Genomic DNA, 20,956 nt, shown 5'->3' with positions numbered 1-20,956 from the left:
GATTGGGAAAAATGGGATAGGTATGAAAAATATCATTACACACATGGACATAAAAGTGATTACTAATGTTATACTCAGGAACTATTACTATCCACACTCCACAGTAGCACAGAAAGTCACCAGTACAATATGTTTTTCAGAAAGAAACCAATATCCTGCTTTTTTAGCAGAGTAATGGACTCCAGGCAGGAACTGGAATTCAAAACTAGCCTTGAGTGTCCGACTGCCTGAGCCACCGGGGACGAAGTGCGCTGGGAGAATGATACTGTTGGTCTCCGAGAGTATGAATTACTGCACCTCAAGTATCTCCTCCTAAAGGAGCACCAACTATAGCTGCACAGCCTGCCCACCTACGGTATCCTCCTCGGTATCCTTCTGCTTTTTTAAATGCTAGTAGTTCTGTCACAAACCAATATCTACAGCACACTGCTAAGGGAGTCAATTCAAACTACAGAAAAGGAACTGGTGGGACCAGAACTATGTAAATATTCTACAGGAAAACACAACGGAACAAAAAACTCATTGACATCAGTGCTCCAACTCCCTAGATACAACAGGAGACATTAATATCTTGACATTTACTGCGCTGAGGTATTTAATGACCCCTATTCTTAGAATGAGGAATACTGGGAATACCATGGTAACTTATACTGCAAGTTATAACATGATGGTTCTAAGGGTACTCGCTGTAGTTTAGTTATTTTTAACTCATTCAGTCTGGGGATGCTTGTAAAAAATACTACTAAAAATGTGCTTGCTTTGGTCAAAGCCTTATAGGAGATATAACTGATAGTTGACAATGAATTTGAATCGCCTCTCACTTGCATCTTGTGGAGTTAATGTAGCTGCAATGTTTTAAGACAGGCGTGAGAAGGAGAATTGGGCCCAATATTTTCATGATATTACACTAACATCTATGCCTGTGAGATGTTCAATTATTTACTAAAATATAGGATTTACCTCCTTCTCTTTGAACTATGTGATACAGATGAACAATGTGCAGGATACATTCCAGATCCTGGTCTTGGTATCCTTTTTCATGCATGTCATCCACTGAGTCTGGATAAATGACTTGATCACGTAGTGTTCCAATGGACATGTAGGGCCTGTAAAACAACAACGTGAAACTAGTAATCTACACCAAGTCACTTCTCTGCCCTGCTATTTAGTACATCTTGCTGATGTTCTATGAGCAGGGTATAATGTTTTAAACACTGTTTCTAAAACTGTAATTATCTGTGGATACACCATGGGTGTATGTTTCTCTAAACTCACTCTGGGGACAATGCACTGTTTACATAAAAACTGATTACAGTGCAGCAACATGCATAACATTAGCATGAAAACAACATGATAGTTAAAGGAGAATAAACATTATTTCATGACCTAGTCTGAATCCATGTTTTTGAAAACAAAAATCGGATACTGCATACTGTTTTGCATATGTTTTATTTTTAGATTTTAAAAGTTTAACTCAACATATATACACCAAAAGGCAATTACAATAAAAACTTAGCACCGGTGAGATTCTGTGCTGCATCTCTTAGAAGTGAAACACAGAATTCACAAGCCAGAGGGAAAGACGAGGGAAGGTGCCACAAAGTCACCTTTTCACCCTCTCTATCCTGAACTGCTTTGGAGGATGGGAGGCAGCAGCCCCAGGCAGAGTCAATGGATTCTTCCTAAAAGTGGGGGGTCCACGAGGCCCTGCCCCCTCTGTGGCCCTACCCCTGCCCCTCTTCTTCTCCCTGAGGTCCAAGAACAGCCCCCGGCTCATGTTCTCTCCCCCCAGGTCACCCACCCAGGGCAGGTGGAGGGTCTGCGGCTCCTCACAGCTGCCCGCGCAACTCTTACCCCAACCCAGTTCAGCCTGGGGTCGGGGCCTCAGTGGGCAAAGAGCTGCAGCCAGGCCATGGTAAGAGCCATCTGGGCAGCTGTGTGGAGTCGCGGACCCTCCATCTGCCCTGGACAGGGGACATGGGGAGCGGGACATGGGCCAGGGGCTGCTCTTGGGTCCACCAACCCTGGGCAGGTGGAGGGTCCATGGCTCCTCACAGCTGCCCAGGCTGCTCTTACCAGCGCCAGGCTCCAGCTTCTGGCCTGCTGGGGGGTGGTGCCTTGGGGGGGAGGAGGAGGAGCAGGGGGCTGGGCCCGTGGAGAAAAGTAGATGGGCGAGGCCTGTCCACTTTCAAAAGTGGGAAGGCCGTGGCCCCTTGGCCCCCCTAACCCCAGGCATAACTCAGACAGCTGTGGTACCTGAGCTAGTGCTGACTCTTTGGAGTGGCCTAGGGGCAGGCGCCAGTGCTGCTCAGAATCTCTGCCATGCTTTGGTCTAGGGTTGCCAACCCTCCCCGACTGGCTGGGAGTTTACGGGAATTGGCATCGATTTCCCGGTGACTACTGAAAGCAATCTGGGAGATTTTAATAGGATATTTTAAGAAAACAAATTGATATAATGAATGCACATAATTCATACAGAAGTTCATTCATTGTTAAAACAGAATGGTGTCATCTCATTGTGTTTTTCTTTCCCTTGGCAGCATAATGACCTAATACGTAATAGAAACCGGTAGTACTATCATAACTGACGCGTAAGTACGCTGATGAAAGTTGCCTGTTTTTTCACTGCATTTCCCAACCGAGTGCTAGAAAATGTATTAGCTATTTAGCTAACAGTTCAAAACAAAAACCCATAAAAATGACGGTGGTGAGGGGTCATTTGAATAGTGGCACAGTGAAAAAGAAAAAGTATTTTTGCTGTTTTAATGACCAATGGTGCAAAAAAAAAAAAATGCATTCAAAAATTGGCTTCACAAAATTGACACAGTTACAGCAGAATGCATTCTGTGTTGGCAGCTTTAAGGTAAAAACATAACATTTAATTATAATTAAAGTATTTGAGTATAAAGGTTTAAAGTTTCAAGCTATTCATTGCTGTTGCTCTGTAGCTAGCTTGATATTGTGAATGGGTTAAACAGTACAATTAATGACATTACATCATGGGGGGAAAAAAATCTCCCAGAATAGCTTCAGTCAGAGTTGGCAGAGTGTGGCCCTACTGCTGATACACTACCACTCCCATTCCCCCCACACCCTTTAAGCTTGGACTTGTAAGGGGGTTCTCAGAGAATAGCCTTACAATCGTCTCTGCAGTGCCTACATTGGGAGACTCCTCCCCTACCTGGATTACTGGCTTTCAGGGCCCTTTTATGCTGCTCCTTCACTTTTATCTGGTGTGAAGGAGCTGGAGCAGGGGTGAGGATCTCACCCCATATCACAGGTGTAGCTATGGCCCACCCAATTAGCACCCAGACCCACTCAAATCTGAGCCTGTGGGAATGCCAAACTTAAGTAAATTTATTAACATGCTTTAAAAAATTTATTTATTTTAACCATGCACCCTGAAGGCAGCAGCTCAGATATTGGAGAAATATGATATTTTAAAAATATGTAACAGACTTTGGCCAATCAAAGACCAAGTTACTGTCATGCAATATTTGGGTGGGATCTTCCTTCTTATACAACAAATTATGTGCAAGCAACATTTCACTGAAAGGTTGTGACCATGTGGTGCAAATCTGTTAGAAGTCCCAACTGTTTCCATATACCAACTTTATTTTAAATGTACACACTGTGAGGAAACTTAAGTTCTAACATAAATGATTTGCTGAGATTTCACTGCTTATCCACTATAAGTAGGGGCCCACCCAAATTTCCATTTCTAACTATAACACTACCACACATGTACAAATGCAACCATCAGATTTGTGTTTTGTATGTAATTTTTACAATAACATTTGAAGACTAAAGGAAAATTACATAACATATTGAAGGGACACAAGTATTTTCTTATGACTTGTTTATTTTTGATTCCTCACTGAGATAGTTTTAAAACACCCATTCTGGTTTTGGAGCTGATTAAGGAAAGTACTTATGCATGTGCCTAAGTTTAAGCACAAGGGCAGTGGGACTACTCATGTACTTAAAGTTAGTCATGTGCTTAAGTATCTTCCTGAATCAGGGCCTTAATTATTTATTACAGGCATCTATACAAGTCCCATCACTGTAGAATTAGGCTGCACCGATTGTTGCTTAGGAATGAGGCAAAACACAATTCCCATTTAGAGGAAGTTGCTTCTCTCATTTTCTGTATGGCAAATATTGATTCCCCCCCCCACACTATAGTGATTTATGAAGAATAAGCTGGTATAGAACCTACTGCCCCTTGCTTCTTCCTCTCATAAGCACAGCGATGATAACAGTGCTGTTGGCACAGTGCAAAGAACAGAGTTTGTTAGTTAACTACAATTCCCCAAACAGCTGGGCTCCAGATCATATTATACCTACTCAGGTGGCTTAGGCCCAGTCCTGCATCCACTGGGCCAGATCCTCCAGTGCAGCCGAGCTGTGCTCAGGGCACACTGGGGTAGGTTAGTAAATGTAATTTTGAGCCACCCTGCTTCTAGCCTAAAGGCTGCTCTTTGCTTAGCTGCCCGTCTCAAGGACTGCAGCAGTCAGGGATGGCTGGTGACAGGTCCATGCAGGCCAGGCCTCTTTGCTGGGGGACCAGGATAGGTGGCATCAGTTCTGTTCTGGGGAATCCTCAGCAGACTGCATCCACTGGCTTTGTGCCACTGGAGGATTGCAAAGCCCAAGATCTGACCTTTGACTTCAATGATTAAACCTTTATTATTCTGTCTGTAATAAGTTTCTTCAGTTGGTTGCCTTAGTACTGAGGCAAGGCTCATCTGCCTCTAGTTCTGGAACCAACCTGGGCTCCATTCAAAAAAATTTACTACCTTACTACAGACACTGATACATATTAGATTGATATTCATTGGACCAGATAGTCCTAGTAAATGCACTTGTAGAGGGCTGATATCTCCCTTCCTGCTATCACCATCTTCTGCTCTCTGGGATGCTGTTGATGCACCCTGTGGGTGATCTATGAGATATTTGGGGGCGCAGGCAGGGCCTGCACAGAATCTAGTCAGCTGCAAAACACTGTTCCCTGCATTTTGTGTAGAAATCCAGGAGGAAATTGTTATAGCTGGGAGCTATATTAACTCCCTCTGGGTCCTCTTTAGCTGCTGCTGCTGATGATCATCTGCCAAAATCAGTACAGCTCCTGTTAGAGCTGTGGTGCCAGAGGCAAGAGGACCCAAAGGAGAAGTGAGGTGGGGCCAGCAGTAGAGAGCTCCACGTAAACATCTCTTGTCTCTGTGGATTGCTGTTACTGTTAGTTTTACAGTGCCCAGAGGTGTGGGCAACCCTTCTCTGCAGACTCCAGGATCTTTGGGGCTGGCAAGTCTCACCCAGGCAAACTCCATGGCCCCCATGGCCCCACTCCTTTGAGGAGAAAGTTTACAGAAAGCTGTGAAGTTATTCTTGAAAAGTTTTTGTGTCTTCATGGCCTCCTCCCATGGGAGTCCTTTCAGGAGGGAGTGGTCTAACCCACTGATATTATGACACCGATCAGACCCCACTGCAGGGTAAAGGGAAGGAATTTCATGACACTAACAGTTATGGACTTACCGGACTAAGGCCCTATATAGTTTTACATGTATTAGTGGCATTGGCCTAGGCCTCAATTACACTTTCTGTAACAGAGCTGGAAATGGTGTTGTCCTGTTTACACGAGCACAGTGGTTCCCAAACTCTGTGGTGCAACCCCAAATGGGGTCATGCCATCAGCAGATGGGGTCATGGCCATCCCGCATGTGTGGAGGAAGCCAGTTTGCTCGGAACAGCATGACCTTGTGTAATGCCAACAGACCCTGGCCATCGAACCTGGGACCTCGGAGCTTGGTGCATGAGCCTCTACCACAAGAGCTAAAAGGCTGTAGAGGAGACTCATTCTTCTCTCTCTCTCTAAGTGGTCTCAGTGCCACTAGCTGGGACAGAACACCATACCCAGAAGGTGTGTGGGTTACACTTGCATGTATGGTGTGTGTGAGTTCTCAATGCGTGGAGGACATCACTTAAAAACGGCAACCTCCACACAGCGTGATCTCACGTGCACCATAGGTACAAGGTCATGCTGTGAGGACAACACCACATTGTAGAGCAAAATGGCATCCCCCATGTGGCATGACCTCACACACACCATAGGTACGAGGTCACATTACTCTTCAAAATGGCATCCTCTGTGCTGTCTGGGGTCACGGGAGGAAATAATTCATTAAAATGGGGTTGTGCCGACAAAAAGTTTTGGAATTGCTGTACTAGCATTTAGTGAAAGTTAAACTGTTTTCAGCACCAGCTTTTTGGAGTGGGGGAGGCAGGGAATATGAATTGCTGAAAACCACTTAGTCATTTTCCTACAAAACCATTGATGGTATTTTCATCCAGGGCTTTGGAGGGGAGCCCGAAGCTGGAGCGCGGAGCAGTAGGTTTGTGCCCGGAGCTGGAGTGGAGCAATTGAAAAATTTGATTGCTCCAAATCCCTGTTTTCATCCTCTGGATAGATGGCTTAAACTGCCTCATAGGTTTCCACCACAACTTCAACAAGCACCATCCATCCATTAAACTCTCTCTGGAACACTCCCACGCTAGCATCAACTTCCTGGACACAATAATCAGCTTCAACAATGAAACCATACACACAACTATACACAACTATACACTACGCTCTGAAATGAGCTCACACAGGAAAATGATAAAAGACAAAACCACCACATCACCTGTGGGTGAACACTTTTCACAAAGCGATCACTCTGTCTGACCTATCAGGTCTCATCCTCAAAAGGAAGCCTGCACAACAGCACTTTCAAAAGCCGAGTCCGGGAGCTTAAATTCATTACTCTGCTAGACACCAAAAATCGTGAACTGAACAGAGACACTGGATTTATGGCTTATTACAATTGGTTACCCACTAACCAGAGGTGAAAGTAAGTCAGTATGGTGTACCGGTAAGAAAGTGGCTGCCGGTATGGGCTGGTACACAGCCGACTTTAAGCATCGTACCAGCAGGGCTGCTGACGGGGAGGGGGAGGCAAAAGAGGCATCTGCCCTGGGGCCCGGTGATGTAAAGGGCCTGGGGCTCCAGCCGCTGCCATGGTAGTGGTGGCCGGCAGCCCCAGGGCTCCGGCAGCGATTTATAGGGCCCGGGACTCCTGGCTGCTGCTACTGCAGCAGCGGCCGGAGACCTGGGCCCTTTAAATCGCCACCGGAGCCCCGGATGGCGCCGGCTGGACAGCACTGAAGAGCTGGCTGGGGGAGTCTGGCCCCAGCCCCAGCCCTTCCACACGAGGCCCCGCCTCTTCCAGGGCCCCAGAGCCGTCCCGTCCCGCCCCACCTTGCCCAAGACCCCAGCCACCCTGCATACCAGTAAGTCCTTTAAGTTACTTTCACCCCTGCCACTAATCCCCTCTTTTTGTCCTATAACTGCAGAGATGTTAACAGGTCACTCTAGCTTGAATAGTCCCTTATAATATATGTTAACTACTTACGCTCAATATTCTGTTCCAATTTGCATTTTCCTGTGAAGCTGGGAGTTCCTTTCTCAGACCTGAAGAAGAACTCTGTGTGACTCAAAAGCTTCTCTCTCTCACCAACAGAAGTTGGTCCAATAAAAGATATTACCTCACCCCTCAACTCTCTAATATCCTGGGACCGACACAGCTACAACTACATTGCATACAATGAAAGAGGTAGTTAACTATATGCATTTACTTAGCTATTTACGTAACAAATTAATTTAAAACACTATATACATTTCCTAAGTAATATTGTGTTACATTTGTATTGCACCTTCCATCTCACCATCCCAAAGCAGTTCCTGGAATTATTTTACCCACTCCTGAAATGCAACCATCTCTGGGGTTGAACACATCAACAGTATCAGGGCACAGCAACAGAACCCTACAATTTAGATCAAGAAGTGAACAAGAAAACTGTAATTAATTGAAAGTGCAGGGAGGATTTAGGTGGGTAGAATGTAATTACCCAAACTATAATTTGGCTGGGACACTGGGGATAATATTTTTTTAATCTTGCAAATAATGCCAAGGGACCTTTAATGACCACAAGCTCTCAGGGCCTCAGTTTCAACTCACACCTGAATGACTGCATTTCACACCAGGACACTGTGATCTCAAAACATCTATGGTCTAAGTTTTACACTATGCATGAGGGTGATGAAATCTTAGAGAGGGGACAGGATGAGGAAGAACAAAAGATGCAGGAACACGATTTCATGGTTACTCAGTTTAGACACATCTTTTTTAAAAAAAAAAATACTGCTTGCATTACTGTTATGCACAGCTCAAAAAGACACTGTTTGTAATGGCTACTGATCTCTCCAATCACAGGGTTAGCATATAGATGATGTGTTACCAAAGGAGGAGTAATGCTGGTCCACAAGGCATGACGGGATAGAAAGGCTGTAGTCCAATCCAACTGTACTAGCATTTTCTAAGTCACTGTCTTGAAGTGTGGAGGGTCTTGTTAGCATAGACGTTGTCAGGGTAGCAGGTGAGGAAAATCCATGTTTGGATGCCTGGAAATTCCTATTCCAAACCAGCATTTAAAAATACTTCCTGAATGTATTCAGGTTTTTTTTGTTTTACATGGAAATTCAAAACAGTTTAAGGTAGGATGTGCTTATAGAATGGATTAAGTATTCTAAACAACCCCAATCTTACCATAGAAAATTATTGTAACTGATTACATTTTGATCATTTCTGAGATAGGACTGTGAACCATTCAGATTAATTAAAAACAGCATGCAGTAATTAATGCACTTAAAGTATATTTTAATTAAGTGGCTTGTACTGGAGTGTGACAGAGCTCAATCCAAATGAAAAGCTAGAGCACACAGGAGACCAGATTTCAGAAGTGATCAACACTACTTTACTTCTATGGGCAGGAGCTGCAACTGTCACAGAAATGCTTTGTTTTGTATGGGGAAGAGGCAAAAGCAGCACAGTTTGCACCATTCTGTCACAACTCTGTGAAGCTGACTCAGAGATGGATATAATCTTGGATGAGTTGGCTCGCCATACACCATCCATGAGTGATTGCAACTATAACATCAAATGGTGGCTGTTGCTCGGAAGGAAGGATTGGGTTATATAGGAAAAATAAAGGGGATGTAAAAGCCCAATGAACCCCGCTCAGATTGACGTACGTTTAAAGTTTCTGCCTTCGGATGGTAAGAGACCCCCTTAACATAGGGGTAGGGCAGGGAGAGACTATACTGGGATGCTGGGATCTTGATAACCAAAGAATTACGGGTGGGATTTTTCAATAGAGCTCAGTGTTGGCTTAGATCCACTCCCTAGTGAAGTCTATTATAAAACTCCCACTGATTTCACTGGGAGGCCCAGACCCACAAAGGTACTTAGGCACTTAAACCCCAGACTCAGGTGCCTAAATCTCAGATTTAAATCTCTGAGATTTACACATCTAAGCCCCAGTTTTGGCTCCACTGCAATCCATAAACTCTTGTTGAGCCCTGTAGGTGCCTAAACTCACACAGTGAGTAAATTTTCCACAGTAAAAGTTCCCTCAGTGCCTATGCTCCTGCCTCTGGGCATGAGCACTGCTGCCTCCCTCTAGGCATCTGGGTGCCTCTCTCCTGCCTGTGCCCCAGAGTGAGCCACAAACTGGGGGAAGACAGGTGTTCATCCACCTAAATCACATGCAGGGCCCAATCTGGTGGGCCTCCTCGGTGGCAGCCTACCAGATCAGATCCATTCAAAAACAGGCTGGAAGACGTGGTGGTGCTGCCGTCCACCTTAGAACTTTATCCCAGGGATTTGAGCACTCGTCAGGAATGTGGAAGACCCAGGTTCAATTCCCCCCTGATTCCCAGAGGGGGAGAAAGTATTTGAATAGGGGTCTCCCACCTCTCAGGAAGGTGCTCTCATCACCGAGATAGTCTGACACAGGATTCCCTCAATCCCTCCTGTTGAAGGTGTTCTTCTGTGGATAAATAATGAAACAGTAATTGGAGGAGGGGGACTGGCCCCTGGGTCTCCCACCTCCCAGGTGGGTGCTCTAACCACTGGACTACAGAGTCATTTTCTCTCTGTCTCTCTGGTCCGAAGACTCTGTAAGGGTCCAGTCCCCCCTGCTCCATTCGCTCTTTTATTATTTATCCACAGTGGAACGGCTTCATCGGGAGAGATTAAAAGAGCTCCACATCAGAATTTCCCATGGCTCACTGGTTACAGCACACTTTCCCCTCCGGGAGGGGGGAGAATTGAACCTGGGTCTCTCACATTCCAGGTGAATACTCTAACCACTGGGCTAAAACTTTTAAGGTGCGCATCACCTCCTCCTCCAGCTGTTTTGTGGTTGCCACTTGTAAATCACTAAGCAGAGAGGGGAAGGGTTTAGCACACACCTCTGACATCAAAATATCTCCTATTGGCTAGCTTAGGCAGCTCCCCTCCTAGAATGCTGTCTTTTGAGGATTGCATTCTAAGGTGCCTATCTCTCCCCATTCATTGTACAGGGAGCCTAGGTGCCTAAATCAGGCTTTGTGGGACACAGTGTTGTTCCTGTGATTTTATAGGTGCCTAAAGTTAGGCATTGTAGCGCTAAGCATTACAGCATCTAAATCCTGTGAATCTGGGCCTGAGCACATTAGAAAATCCCAGCCTACAGCTATAAAGTAAAGTGATGTCGGTTCCTATTCAACTCTCTGCTGGGACTAATAAGGTGAACAAAGAACAATCACAGCAGCATAACACAACTAAGAGCTTTTATAAAGTTATAGAGTCTTGAAAGAACATTAGTTATGTTCCACTGCAGACACCAATCCTAGGATAGAAAAAGATGGCACTATTTAAAAAGAAAGTAAGATAGTGGAAATGAAGATTAGTTAAGTGGAGTGTTACTTAGAGAGCAGTAGCCTTGGTTCATAATATATTTGATTCTACTGTATCTAGTTGAAGGATTTTTTAAGGGCCAGGAAACCCTTCTGAAGTTATAAATAATTGATCTGTGCTTAAAATAGCCTACACTAAACTTTCCTCTCCACATGTACAAAAGCTATCCAAGAACATCTTCTAAATATTTCAGGTAGCTCAATTACCAAAGCTGAATGTAATTAGCTTACATCCACTAACAGGGTACGAAGTATAGAGCACAAAAGATATTTTCACTCTTCTATCAAAGGCAGAAAAATCACAATGACAATTCTGTGACTCTCTCTATAGAAAGTGCAAGCACATCTCTGGTAGAAAAGAACCTGGGAAGAAATAATAACTAGGATTGTTAACTACATGCCTTAATTAAGTATTACTGACTCGCTGCTACCAATTAGGGGTTCTCAAACTTCATTGCACCATGACCCCCTTCTGACAACAACAATTATTACATGACACCAGGAGGGGGAAACTGAAGCCTGAGCCCATCCAAGTCCTGCCGCCCCGGATGGAGGGGCCAAAGATAAAGCCAAAGGCATCAGCTCCAGGCAGAGGGTGTAACCTGAGCCCCTCTGCCCAGGGCTGAAACCCTCAGACTTCGGCTTTGTCCCTGGGCAATGGGGCTCAGGTTTCGGTTTCGGCCCTGGGCCCTAGCAAGTTCCTGGCAACACCATTAAAACGGGGTCATGACCCACAGTTTTAGATACATGCTTTAACTACCAATTCACCATCACCAAGATCACTTACATTAAAACTAGAGCTCATGAAATAGCATAAAGAACTTTTTGTGAACAATTCACCAAAACTATTTTTCCATTTAGCCTGTTCATACCTCTCTATGTAAATATATACCACAAAAAGCACCAAGGTCAACCTCTAGGTTCTTTAATCTAAAAGACACCACATCCATACAAAATAAAGACAAGAAATGCAGCCTTGAATTACCCCAGCTTTCAATGACACGTCACATTAATCAAGCAGAAAAATGAAAAAATATTCCACTTCTCCTAAGCAAGCAGTCTTTCCATGCCTCTCCTCTCTCCCTAACAGTCCAGGAAAATAGATGTGCCTAGTTGTAGACCATGAAAGTCAACAAATATAAGGGGTACAGAGGAGCAAATTTCAAAGTTAAGGACCCTTCATGGATCAGTGTATTGTGAGCCATCCCCTCCCATTTTAAACAGCGGTGCTTCAACTCAAGGGCCTCTGCTGATCACTATGTGACACAGTCACTCTGATTTACACAGGTCCCAGATCATCCATCTGTGTTTGTACAGCACAGAGCACAATGGGGTCCTGGTCCTTGACGAGGGCTCCTCGGTGGTATGATAATACAAATAATAAATAATCATAACAAGTAATCAGTTTAGGCTCATCTTCATTCTGTTTTTAAATACCAATCGCATTACTCTTATGTACATTTCAGAAAGTGTATTAATGGCATGGAAAACTGCAGTCTAAATTTCAGTCTTAAAGTTTGGCAAAATTATAAGCAAATGAAATCAGGCTCTTACCATGGGAAGTGTTGGGGAACCTAAATAATAGGCAGTACTACCAACCCCACTATAATAATTTTAATACTTAGCCACTATGTTCATTGGTCATGAAAACTGTGTAAGTGAGCCAGCAACAGTTCCCTCTAAAGAAAACATTTCTACCACCAAATACCCTTTAATACAACAGAGACCTTGAAAAGTGAAATCTACAGAAAATCAAAGAATCATAAATTGAAATACATTGTTTGGTGTCAAGAAATCTCACAGAGTTGCCTACTCTTCCTGTTCATGTTTGACTGTGTCCTTTGGAATTTCCAGTGTTTCCTAGATTGTGTTATGGTGTCAAATTGCTACTTATCACACTACATGCACAAGACACCAGAATATGCTATTTTATATTCCTGAATAATTCAAATATGATATTTAAAACATATTTCTGAAATACTAAATAGTCCCTATTGTATTCTTCTATCAATTCAATATTTACAGTATTTTGAAATCAACTAAAAGGGTTAGGTTGGAACGAATAACTCAAATTGAACACTGGAATTAGATTTCTCCATAGAAGCTACGTCATCAAAACAATGACTACCAATTAATTTGTCTAGAATACAAAGCTGTCCCCAATATAGATAGATAAAATCCACAACTTAACTTAATGCACTTTCTCTTGCCACCAATAGCAAGTTTTAAAGGGGTTCTCTCAGGGAAACAAACACCATGCACAGTTTAACTTTAAGCAAATGGTTACCTGCTTTTCTGAATCAGGTCCATAAATATCAGCCAGGTACTTCCATTCTTACAGTGTATGAAATTATAAAACATTTGTCAAGTTTGGTCTGACAATGTTACTTTAAATTGTTTCTCCTACGTATTTTTCAGATCAAAATGTTCAAGGCCTTGTTTTTCCATATTTTTAAGCCAGGTTCAGTATTAAGAGGTCTCAGTCTTTTACAGATGCAAGTGAGGGTATGAGAACACTACCAAGCCACTGGTCCTGAAGAGACTACCTTTATAAGCAAGACAGTAATTAGATCGTTATGCCAGAGTAATTCTTGGTCTCTCTGCTAAGACAAACTTGCCAATAAATATGCCAATTTGTGCCAAGAAAGGAACTGGTTTCCATGAAGAAGACAAGGGGGTCCACTAGGAAGTGGATGGAGGTGATGACCTGCCAACTGAACTAGCTTTTATCCACTGCTGACCTGGGCAGGATCTGAACCAGAGGCAAAGTTCTCTGTAATTGGAGCATACAGGGGACACAGCAATACACTATTGATATTTGCAAAACAAAATAATATAATAGAGAGTTAGCAGTCCCCTAAGCCATCCACTCCCGAGCAGTAATATACGTTACCAGAAAAAAAAAAGAAAAAAAAAAAAAGCTTATACCATTTTATATCCATGTCAGTCCCAGGATATTAGAGAGACAAGGTGGGTGAGGTAATACCTTTTATTGGACCAACTTCTGTTGGTGAGAGAGACAAGCTTTCAAGCTTACACAAAACGCTTCAGCTCATCCCTCTCACCAACAGAAGTTGGTCCAATAAAAGACATTACCTCGCCCGCTCTGTCTCTCTAAACTAAGGTTTGGTGATTCTCTCCTTGAAGATTTGTTCTCATCATACAATACAGAATGATTACTTGTTTCTGCTCAGGAGAGTATCCAAGGTATGAAGCAGGGTTAACTTAATTGCAGGTAAGGATCAATAAGCTCATATTCTGCATGTCTATAAGCAATCCTCTAAATCCATTACTCACATGAAAATTATCAACATAAAACTAGACATTTTCCCTCATTTGACTGAATCTCGTCTTACTCCAATTCATATCTCCCCAACAAGGGGACCTTTGATTTATGCAAAGAACTTTAAAATATAAACCCCAGTGTAGCATACTGAGTGTGGTTTACAATCTGGGATTTCCATAGCTCTTTGCCTACACAAAATAAAGTGCTTGTAAGCCCTACACTAATTAGTAGACTCAGTGTCTGGGTGGTAGTCAAGGCACTTTGGACGGCTTGAGAGGAAATAACAGCTAATCCAGAAAGCCAATTTTCACTTCTGGAAATGAGCCCAGATAAACCTTACTCATTTTGCAAGTCGCCTGCTGATCATTCCGGTGTTCAGAAACCATGTGCAAATTAAAATCCTTTGAAGTTCACAGTTCTAAGTGAATCCTTGATAGAACTGGGCAGATCTTCCACTGACTCAGACAGGCAAAGCCCTTAACTAACACATATGATAAAGACAAGGCCTCTTCTGATCTAGACAGGATAAGATGGACCTTCCTTCCATGAGGATGGGGTAGAGCCAAGCATCTCAACACTGAAGGTGTCCTCTATTAATTCAGATGAAGCGTTACCTGGCCTGAATTGTATCATTAGAGAACTCCTCAGAATCATGTTTAAGAAATATTGTGAAGGCTGTGTCCTAGTTGATGGACATAGCAACAGGCCTGATGAACAAAATGGCTCATTTTTTACAGGTCAGCAGAAGCTCTGTCTGACCTTAGTGCATTTGCTTCAGAAACATTTTTTTTCAAAGCATCATTCAAATAAACTAATAGCCAATTATCTAAACTAAACCTAGTTTGAAAAGGCATATGTCACTCAAAGGCTGGTTCAATAACATTTAACAGCAAGCCCACCATTAGTTTCAAATCAGACTACTTCCTCCCAGGCCTTAGAAATCCACCTATTCCTTTTTCAATATACATTAATGATGGCTGCTCAAATAAGGATGCTAGTTTATATCAGCTAACCAATTACATTGCTTTGGTTTTCACACCTCTATGATGAGTGATAACGTTTAAGGACAAATATTTGTATAGGGAGTACAATGAATATGATGAAAATCAGTCTGACAAACAATGTCACTGATGAAAACTATGTGCAAAGGAGTTAGTTTTGTGTATAAAGTGACCTGAAATAATGGTGAAAAGTTAGGAAATAAAATAGGTGGTGGCACATCGCTATTCACAAGTAGATGGGATAATAGAAGATGTTAACATGGTGCTGGAATTCAGAAGAGAACGCTACATGGCATAGTCGCAGCCAACAAACCAGTTAACTTTCTCTGCCCCCAAAATGAGTCACAGATTTACCAGAAGATGTCAAGATTATGTGACAGATACTTTAGAATATTAAACACTAGAGAGTCAGATGCACTTTACAATTGTTTGCAAGAACTACAGTATATAAAAAATGGACCTGAAACAAGACAGTCTCTGCATCCGAAGAAGTGGGCTGTAGCCCATGAAAGCTTATGCTCTAATAAATTTGTTAGTCTCTAAGGTGCCACAAGTACTCCTGTTCTTTTTGTGTCAACATGATAATACATGCTATAAAAAACTGACAGTTTACATGTCCACTAATGAAAAGAGCAAAACAAGATTTGACTTATCTAAAATAAAGTAGATAACCCACAGTTACCCACTTTACAACTTTGTCTTCTTAAAGTTGTTACCTCATCATGACATTTTGTAACATTCTGATGCATTGTCACACAAAGAAAAGCAGATAATCCAATATCTGTCAAAATACAGTCCATCCTCACTATGATGATTGTTTCTATAATTAAGAATTGCCTGTAAAATAACCATATTTTACACTTACTGACTACCTGTATACGCAAGGTAACACTGGGGCTTGAATTATAATCCCATGCTTTTAACTTTCTGAAAAAGTTATTTTAAGACTGAAATTTTCCTTGCTTAGTCTCATCCCGGAGGTGAAGTTTGGAGCTATTTGAGGAAAATCACTTCAGACATCTGGGTTACTGAAGAGTTTAGGACAAAAGAAAGAGTATCTCGGTAGTTTATGCAATTTTATTTAGTAGCCAAGGAGAATTTTAGAACACAGAAGGAGAAACACCAGGGAACAAAGCCTTGTAATGGAAATCAAGATAACACAGCAGAAACAGAAAAGTTGGAAGAAAGGACATAAGTTTCAAGAGGACTCTAGCACATTTTGCCCATTCTGTTCCATACTCTCCTGAGCTACATTTTAAACCTGAGCAGGTGAAAGACAAGTAAGGTGGGCAATACTATCAGTGAATCTTTGGTTGTTTCCATTTTAAAGATTTACAAGCCTGGTGTTGAAGGAAAAGGCTTAACATTAGAACACAGATCAAATTTCCGATTATCACTATCTTGCTAGAGAGGTACTGGAGGAAGGGAGAATTATGGAAGTGGACTCTGATGCTGACAGATATGAAAGTGGTCATGTAAGGTTTCTGTATAATACCAGAAGACTGTGCACAGTGAAAGAGGGGATATATATAGTAATGAAGAACCATATTCCTCATACAAAAAAGGCCTGATTTACACTGGAAACTATGCTGGATAGGAGATGTGGCAGCATGGGATGTGAAAATCTGAGCCTAACTGATTAAGAATATGGTTCAGAGAGATGGTTTGTGTAGTGGTCCCTTGCTCTTGAGTGGGGAGGGAGGCCACTCCGTCTCACTACAGGCAGACTGCAAGTCACGTTTTGTAGGGGAAACTCTGGCCCTCTGCACAGGGCTAGGGTTGCCAACTTTCTAACCACACAAAACCGAACACCCCTGCCCCGCCCTTCTCTGAGGCCCCACCTATACCCTGCCCCTTCTCTGATGCCCCTCACCCACTCCATTCCCCCTCCCTCCGTTGCTCACTCTTCCCCAGCCTCACTCACTTTCACTGGGCTGGGAGCAGGGAGTTGGGGTGCAGGAGGGGGTATGGGCTCTGGGCTGGGGACAACGGATTTGGGGCGCAGGAGGGGGCTTCGGACTGGGCCAGGGATTTGGGATGTGGGGGGATGCAGGGTCCCGGCAGCGCTTACTGTAGCTCTGAGAAAGCGGCCACCAGGTCCCTGCGGCCTCTAGGCGGAGGCACGGCCAGGTGGCTCTGCGTGGTGCATGCTGCCTTCACACCCGCAGGCACCACCCCTGCAACTCTCATTGATCGCAGTTCCCAGCCAATGGGAGCTGCGGAGCTGTACTTGGGGCAGGGGCAGCGCGCGGAGCCTCCCAGTCCCTGTCCGCCCCAGTGCCTAGGAGCCGCAGGGACCTGACGGCCGCTTCCAGGAGCAGCATGGAGCCAGGACAGGTAGGGAGCCTGCCTTAGTCCTGGGCCCCCGCTCCGCCACCAACGTGACATTTAATGGCCTGGGTCATTAAGGTCCCTTTTCGACAGGGCGTTCCAGTTGAAAATTGGACGCCTGGCAACCCTAGATGGGGCAGAGCCACAGTCTATAGCCCAGCACCTTCTGGCTGGGGCCAACAGTAATTAACAGTCTATAAGGGAGCTCTGGCCCTTGTGGGCCAGTGCACAGTCTAGGCTCTGGCCTGCAGTCAGGGCACAGCAGCAAAGGAATCTATGAGCCCAGGCCATTAGGGCACCAAACAGTCAGATGTCCTTACTCTAGCAGGCCGACAAACGCAGGCCTCTGGGCCTAAAGGTGGGGAGGCTGCTACCCCAGGGGTTGGAAGTCAGGGGTGGGAGGGACCCAGGCCCACCCGACTCCACCAGGTCCCAGCCCAGGGCCCTAACAATGGCGGGGTGTTCCACCACTGGGGTCAACACGCTAACTCACACTCCAGCAGCTGAACTGGACCAGAGTCTGGTTCCCCTGGGCAGTTTGGGTGTAGGGCTCTGTAGTCCAAGGTCCTCTGTCTTATCAGGGTACTCAGCCACCGGCAGTTCCCACAGCTCTTCAGGGCATTTGTCTGACGGTAGTCCTGGCAGCTCCTCGGGGTACTCATCTATCTCCTCAGACTGCAGGGCACAGCTCCACTTGGGGCCTAGTCCAGGATCCGGTTGAGATCCCAGCTCTCTGGAAGCGACGTTTGCTCCCTCTGGTGCTCCAGCCCCAACTGAGCTCCAGGGAACTCCTTTTATACTTCCTGTCCCACCCTGGGACCTCTGGTGAGGGAGGTGGGGTGGATTTAGCTCCGCCCACTGGGGGGAGTGTAGTGGTCCCTCACTCTTCAGCTCGAAGGGAGGCCACTCTGCCTCATTACAATCTGTAAGAAAGCTTAAGGAGCTAATGCTGGATGTTTTAGGAATGTGCTATACTAGGAAGATTGTGAAAAACTGAAATAGGTCTGACTGATCAACATGAACTGAATGATAAATTGCCCAAAAACAATGAAAGCCTGTTACTATAAGTAGAGCATGGTGAATAATGAACATCAGTAGCTCTAAGAACGTTTATGCTGCCATGAAGATCTACAGGCCGGAAATGTTCTAATGAATGACCTGTGGCATTGTCAAGGTAACCCACTGGGATGTCAGTCTGGGATTCTGCTGGGGATTATACTGAAAGAGAGAGAAAAGAAGTCAGAGACAAGATGGTCTGAAGGAAGCTGTGTTTCCTTACAGCTGAAGAGGTTTGGAGATTGTTTGGAGGCTTTGGATAGAAAGTGAGGAGAAGAAGAGTGAGCACTAGCTTCATCAAAATAGGAATGGAGTTCTAGAGTTCATTAGTTCAACAAAGAGCCAGAGCCAGAATATTCTCCCAAGACCAGGAGAGAACTAGGGGAGGGCAGACTTGGCAAGTCAGGTTACCCAGAGGCACAATGGGTGTGCCTACAAAGCTTGCGCCAGCGAACCTCCCAGCCCGGGACAACAGCCTCAGGCTCATATTAAAAGTAGCTGTGCAGATGTTGTGGCTTGGGCTGGAGCTCAGGCTCTGAAGCCTAGGGATGGGGGTAGGCTTCAGAGCCCAATCTCCTGCCTGAGTCGCAACTTCAAAGAGCTGGCTACACAGCTATATTTAAAAAGCTAACATGAGCCCTGCAAGTGCAAGTCTGTCAACCTAGGCTAAGAGGCTTGCTGCCACGTGTTGTGTAGGGTTACCATATTTCAGCAAGCAAAAAAGAGGACGGGAGGAGCCCCGCCCTAGCCCCGCCCCTGCCCCTCCCACTTCCCGCCCCCCCGAACCTCCAACCCTCCCCCCGTTCCTTGTCCCCTGACTGCCCCAACCCTTATCCACACCCCCACCCCCAGACAGACCCCTGGGACTCCCATGCCCCATCCAACCACTCCCCACCCCCTGACAGCCCCCCCCAAAACTCCCAACCCATCTAAACCCCTCTGCTCCCTGTCCCGACTGCTCCGATCCCTCTCCGCACTCCTGCCCCCTGACAGCCCCCCCCAGAACTCCCAACCCATCTAAACCCCTCTGCTCCCTGTCCCCTGACTGCTCCGATCCCTCTCCCCACTCCTGCCCCCTGACAGCTCCCCCCCAGAACTCCCAGCCCCCCACCCCCCCGCTCCTTGTCCCCTGACTGCCCCCTCCTGGGACTCCTGTTCCTAACTGCCCTCCAGAACCCCACCCCCTACCTAAGACTCCCTGTTCCTTGTCCCCTAACTGCCCCCTCCTAAGACCCCCCCCAACTGCCCCCCAGGACCCTACCCCCTACCTGTACCCTGACTGCCCAAAACTTTCTCCACTCCCCCCCAAAAGCCCCCCCCCCCGTTTCTTGACTGCCCCCTCCAGAACCTCCCTGCCCCCTGGCCCCCTTACCCTGCTGCTCAGAACAGGGTGTTGGGCTCTGTGCCAGCCGGACACGTGGCTGCGCTCCCCAGCACAACAAAACCCGGTCCCTGGCCCTGCACAGTGCTGCCGGAGCCGGGCTGCAGGGGAGAGCTGCCCTTGTATCAGCACAAAGTGCTCTCGCTCCCGTTTTGCTACGCTGCATGGCAGAAACCGCTCCCAGTTGCAAAAGGGGAGGGCTGCACTTTGTGCTGATACACTTGCTCAGAATGCAGGGCGGAGCTCCTCTACAGCTGCTCCTGAGTCCAGCCCGGGACTTTCCTGCAGCCCTCCCAGCCGCTCGCTCTGCTCTGCCGGGGGAGGGGGGAAATCCCGGACATTTTGAGTGCTTTACAAATTCCCCCCGGACGCTATTTTTAGCACAAAAAGGAGGACATGTCCGGGTAAATCCGGACTAATGGTAACCCTAGAGACATGCCCAATTGCTTTAGTATGGAAGGAGTGAGATTGTTTCAAGGACGAGTTCCATTTTCATATATGTAGAGTTAGTTCTTATGTTCTCCTGTGCAAGCTTTTTTGTTTTTTTAGTTTTTAAAAGTGTTTCTGGATTTTTTTAAACAAGATTTTCCGTGTCCCTTAAATTTTAAATGCATTCATCTTTTGCTTCACTCTACCCTCTTGACCATTTACATTCAATTAAAAGGGAATGTAAAAGGAATAAATAGACTAACTTTGATCCACTCTTGAAAACAAGACACAGTTAGGCCTAGAGTGACCCTGGCCTTATCAGAGGAAAAAGAGGAAGTGAAAGGAGCCTTTCCTTCACTTCCCCATTATACACCTACTGAAGCACTAGGACAGTTGCAGACCCTGTGCTTCATGGAGCACGTGAACTGCTCTCTCTATGGGCCCATGCGGGTGAAGACTGTCCCATTAGCATTACTGAGAATTTTTGCTCGACTAAGTGCTGCAAGATTTAGCCCTACGTATTGAAAAAAAAAATAATGGAAATCTCATAGTGAACTGGTAGACAGAGAACCTGGAAAAGAGATGTTGACAACAGGCCTAATTAATATTAATCAATCTAGGAGATAGAAAACAGG

At 45.1% G+C, this 20,956-nt stretch overlaps 1 protein-coding gene across 1 annotated transcript in view; it reads right to left on the bottom strand.

Annotated features, from left to right (window-relative positions):
• ABCD2 (ATP binding cassette subfamily D member 2) overlaps positions 1-20,956 on the bottom strand; it is a 64,355-nt gene that overhangs the window by 16,754 nt on the left and 26,645 nt on the right. Inside the window, exon 7 of the mRNA XM_054018991.1 lies at positions 961-1,106. Within this exon, the coding sequence (XP_053874966.1) occupies positions 961-1,106 (146 nt within the window). The remainder of the gene's footprint in view (positions 1-960; positions 1,107-20,956) is intronic.

This window comes from Malaclemys terrapin, chromosome 1, assembly GCF_027887155.1.
Source record: "Malaclemys terrapin pileata isolate rMalTer1 chromosome 1, rMalTer1.hap1, whole genome shotgun sequence".
In the NCBI taxonomy this organism is placed as follows: domain Eukaryota; kingdom Metazoa; phylum Chordata; order Testudines; family Emydidae; genus Malaclemys; species Malaclemys terrapin.
The sequence above is the reverse complement of the archived record's forward strand: the minus strand, read 5'-3'. Positions and strand labels throughout refer to the sequence as shown.